At 46.8% G+C, this 4,277-nt stretch overlaps 2 protein-coding genes across 5 annotated transcripts in view; one reads left to right on the plus strand and one right to left on the minus strand.

Annotated features, from left to right (window-relative positions):
- Positions 1–4,277, plus strand: part of LOC100550826 (phospholipid-transporting ATPase FetA-like) — a 422,496-nt gene that overhangs the window by 315,554 nt on the left and 102,665 nt on the right. The gene's annotated exons all lie outside the window — the stretch shown is intronic.
- LOC104914786 (Fanconi anemia group G protein homolog) lies at positions 7–4,271 on the minus strand. 2 transcript variants are annotated; one of them, XM_019610333.1, is made up of 4 exons: positions 4,178–4,271; positions 2,442–2,573; positions 1,642–1,835; positions 7–665 (listed from the first exon to the last, which is right to left on the minus strand). In XM_019610333.1, the coding sequence occupies exons 2-4, from the start codon at positions 2,551–2,553 to the stop codon at positions 360–362; spliced, it is 612 nt and encodes a 203-aa protein (XP_019465878.1). In that variant the 5' UTR covers positions 2,554–2,573; positions 4,178–4,271; the 3' UTR covers positions 7–359. The 2 variants fall into 2 exon arrangements, with proteins under 2 accessions (XP_019465878.1, XP_019465879.1); XM_019610334.2 differs by lacking the exon at positions 4,178–4,271 and adding an exon at positions 2,931–3,710.

Here is a 4,277-nt window from a genome sequence, read left to right on the forward strand (position 1 = left end):
TGGAAGGTGTCCCTGCCTACAGCAGGGAGGTTGGAAGTGGATAATCTTTAGGGCTCCTTCCAAACCATACCATTCTATAAATTCTGCTCTATAAAATTATATAATTGTCTGCTGAAATACGAGATGACGAGGTTGCACAATACTTTGCATGTCTCACAGCACTGAAATCCAGAAGGAACAATATACTCACAAAAAGTCATGCACCCAAAGACAAACAAAAGAAAGCCCCCTGCCAGCCTTCCATTTTATACAAGGTCACTGTGAATCCCATACACCAAGCTAAGCCACAAGACAGGCTGAAGAAGAGAGAGACTTAGCTGGGAGAAAAATCAGAGAAACACTGGACACCAAGCTTAGGCCTAGTCCAGGCTCTTTTCCGAAGAGAAAAGCCCAACAAGTGGCATGCTTAGGAAGAGAAACCAAAACAGCAGCAGGTGGGTGAGAGGAGGGTGTGCTGGGACAAACGAGCAGGTGAGGGACTGACAAGGGTGACCACCTCCTTCGCACAAACCTTGCAAGAAGGCAGCTGCAGTGCATAGGGTCTCCTTCAAGTCTTCAGTACTCTGTACAAGGGAAATGGGGGCCTCCTCAGCAGGTGCTCTCCATGCCTTGAGAAGGGTGAGGAGCTCATTTTTCTCTCCACTGCATGGAGCTCTCCCTGGATCCTGTGAACATGCAGAGGAGATAAGGCAGGGAATGCTGAGGAGAAATAGGAAAAACAGACCCCAAGGCACTCGGAAACAAAACACCTACTAAACCCTTCCCAGTGATCTATGCAGGGGAGCAAGGTTCTTCCACCCCCTCACTTTAACTACAGTCCACTCACACTGTGGTTCCTGCCTGACCCTGGGCAGCACACCTCTCCACATCAGCATGAGGTGTAACCAGGGGGACTCCCAGCAAGGCAGGTCTGAGTGTTGTCTGAAAGCATCTGCCCCTCCTTATCAGCAAGAAGGAGTCTTTGCCTTGCTAATCACAGCTCGCTCTGTAGAGACTGCAAGTCTACCAGCAGCCTCCATCACATGCCTGGAGCCCCAAAGTCCAGGATCTCTGGGATCTATTAACACATTTGGGACTGTTTTCAGTAAACTGGGATGCTAGTGAAACAATCTATCACAATGACTGGGAAAAACTGTTTCAGATCTGCAAATGCTATGGAAACATATGCAGAGTAGGCTTTCTGACAAACACAGTATTTGTGTCAGCTCTGCATCCCTTAACAAACTGGCAGGTATTTATTTTAGATTGTACAAATATAGGTACAGCACACACTGGTGACTTAGAAACTCACAGTGACAGCAAGAAAGTGAAATACAAGCCCAGGCTAAATGGGGCTCCTGGCAGCAGCAAACAAGTCAGACGCTTCCCTTTGAGGCAGAGCACACAAACTGGCTAATGCCCACCCACAGGTGCCTTGGCTGCAAATGACGTGACTCTCCCAAAAAAGCTTCAAGTGCCAGCTGCAGAGCAAAGCAGGCTACAAGAGTTGCAGGAGGCAAGGTGTAACCTGTGTAAGAAATCCCCAAGGCTAAGAGAACATGGCTAATTCACACTTCAGAGCTGCAGGAGTAGCACAACAGGCAAACACTCTGGCACACAGCAAGTGCAGGAGCTGCTCAGCATGCATCCGTGCTCAGATACCTCAGCACTGCTCAGGAGTCGGAAGAGGTCAGTGATGCTCTGCAGGCAGCTATCTGCCAGCCACCATGCTGCCTGCAAGGCCCCCAGTCGGTGCAAAGGTGCCTGTAATTCCTCAACAGTTACTTCCTGCACCACCTTCTGCCACAGCTCTTCTGTGCTAAGGCCCTGTCCAGAGGTTCCACAAGCCTCCAGAACTGGAAAAAAAGATAAGTCAGAAATCAAAATTAAACCAAAATATCTTACCAAAAAGCAGCCATGAGACAATAAGTCAGCACTCTGTAACAGATACCTTCCCAATAGGCAGAGAAACGCTGATACAAGCATGGTCTCCTTGGCAGTAAGGGGTGGAATGGACTTAACAAGGCTTGCCTAGGCTACAGAAGCAGCACAGGAAGCAAACTCTGACAGTGGAGCTAATGGCTTCAGAGCTATGGCTCCAGCTTTACTGAGCTCTCCTGAGACCATTTGTCCAAGAGCAAACACGTGCTAACACTGCAGATTTCTCTCCAACTTGCAGCATTTTTTAGTAAGTTTTCTTTGATCCCACCATACCATAATAAAAACACTAGTTTGCTAATGTCACTAAAACTTTGCTAGAGAACTATGTAGTGAAAACTCTCAGTTCCCTTAAAATTTTCTGTTTTGCTGCAGGCAAAACAGCCACACAGCTGTATATCATCCACAGCTAAGTGCAGTTCTACCTCCTCCATTCCTGGCAGAGCCAGTCTTCCTTGTTCAAAGATCCTTCTCTTCTGGCCAATTATGGTACATCACTAAAGCACCGAGATAGTTATCCTTACCCCTGAGGAGCCCTTGGCGTATTCCTTCTGCTTCTCCTTTGATGGCACAGTCAGATGTTCCCATGACAAAGAGCAGCGAGTTGTAGAGGACAGTAAGCTCCAGAGGCATCATGGGGAGGGCAGGTGGCAAGCCTGTAATCAAACACAAGAAGATATTGATCTTCCTTTTCATGGCTTTAAAAAGTCCTACAATCATCCATGCTTTGTGACAACTCAGGTTTCCTGTAATTTATTTTGTTGTTATGGTGTGAATCTACAGCTTGAGGACTGCACAAACTAGAGTGACAGCAGATGCTCCCCACCTCTCCACGTGCCACCAACAATTCAGCTATCTGCTCCTCTGGTATCCAGATACTGCAGCATTCCAGACCTCATCTTACAGCACTTCCAAAAGATCACCAAAAACCTGCTCCCTTCCAGTACTGATCTATTACCTTGAACAGATCTCCTGCTCTGTCTCTCCCCAGGTGCCACCACAGGGCAACTTACTTGCTCTGCTACTTAAATCCTCCTATATGCATTGCTCTCTCATCAGGTTCTCTCTGTAGCCCACCTGCAGCAAGGAATCAGAGAATCATCTGAGTTGGAAGGGACCATTAAAAGTCACCTAGTCCAGTCCTGCAGTGATCAGGAATAATTGATATAGGCTACTTTGTTTAGCAATAGGGACCAGTATATTAGTGTAAGGACCAATATACCAGAGTTTAGCAAAAGGAATCAGTGAGTGCTAATTCTAAAACTTTCCATTTCAACTTTGCTTGGTGTGTGAATAGCCTTATTTTCTCTTAGTTTTGCTTCACAGGAAGCACTAGAGTCATAACAGAACACTTATTTTTGCATTTTACCAGGTGCAAGGATGTTTTCCTCGGATTTCATTTATATTGTTTTGGAAGTTGCTCATTATAGTCTAACAAGCAATGGAAATTTGCCAAGCTGTGGAAAAACAGCTAAAGGTCAGCCAAAAGTCTTAGTGGTAAGCTGATGATAGAAAAATAGGGATAAACTGGGCATACAACCACCCTAAATACAACTGTGCATGCCTAGAGGAATATTAACATGCTTTCTTGGAAAAGAATTACTCTGTATGCAAATGTACTGCATATGTATGTCTTATTAGTTTAAATGTAGAACCTGAACTCTGAGAGAGAAGATTTGTTTGTCAAATTGCCCAGCGCATATCTGAGGAATAAAGGAATGCTACTTTCTAACACCACGTTGGAGTTAGAGTTTTCTTCTCAGATTTTGGATGACACACCCACAGCTCCATCAGGCTCTCAGAGCCCCTCCTTCCTGAATGTGAACATTTCCCAGGGATGGGGAATCCACCACCTCTCTGGGCAACCCATTCCAGTGCTTCACTACTCTGACTGTAAAAAAATCTCCTTTCTTTTAATTCAAAAGCATTTCTCTTGTCCTGCTGAAGTCTGTCTTCTTCTTTCTCACAGCCTCCTCGTTAGATACAGACAAGCTGCTCTCAGGTCTCCCCAGAGCCTTCTCTCCCCAATGCTGAACAGCCCCAGCTCTTCCTCAGCACGGCACGATGACAAGCTGCCCCTCTCCTGCATCCACTCCCCTCTAAGGAGAGGCTGGCTCTTATTTTCCAGACATACCTAAACTCGGTTGTGCTCCCTAACAAGCTCAGACAAAGGCCGGGGCTGAGCCTTAATCCCTTTGATAAGGACTAAGCTCAGTTTCAAGGCAGCATAGAACGCATCATGGTCCTCCCTTCAGCTTACCCTAAACGGCGGGATTCCCAGGGAAGCAGCCTGGGAACGCCGGTGCCCTGCACAGCCCAGCTCTGGGTCTGCAGCGGGCGGCAGATCGCAGCAGGGCCGC

This window comes from Meleagris gallopavo, chromosome Z, assembly GCF_000146605.3.
Source record: "Meleagris gallopavo isolate NT-WF06-2002-E0010 breed Aviagen turkey brand Nicholas breeding stock chromosome Z, Turkey_5.1, whole genome shotgun sequence".
Taxonomy (NCBI): domain Eukaryota; kingdom Metazoa; phylum Chordata; class Aves; order Galliformes; family Phasianidae; genus Meleagris; species Meleagris gallopavo.

Bases quoted from the DNA above. Each gene is read 5' to 3' on its own strand.
- LOC104914786 (XM_019610333.1), bottom strand. From the start codon at position 2,553: ATGATGCCTCTGGAGCTTACTGTCCTCTACAACTCGCTGCTCTTTGTC. The intron at 1,836-2,441 runs GTAAGGATAACT...CTTTTTTTCCAG, and splicing joins ACGCCAAGGGCTCCTCAGGG to TTCTGGAGGCTTGTGGAACC. The intron at 666-1,641 runs GTATCTGAGCAC...GCATGTTCACAG, and splicing joins GACTCCTGAGCAGTGCTGAG to GATCCAGGGAGAGCTCCATG.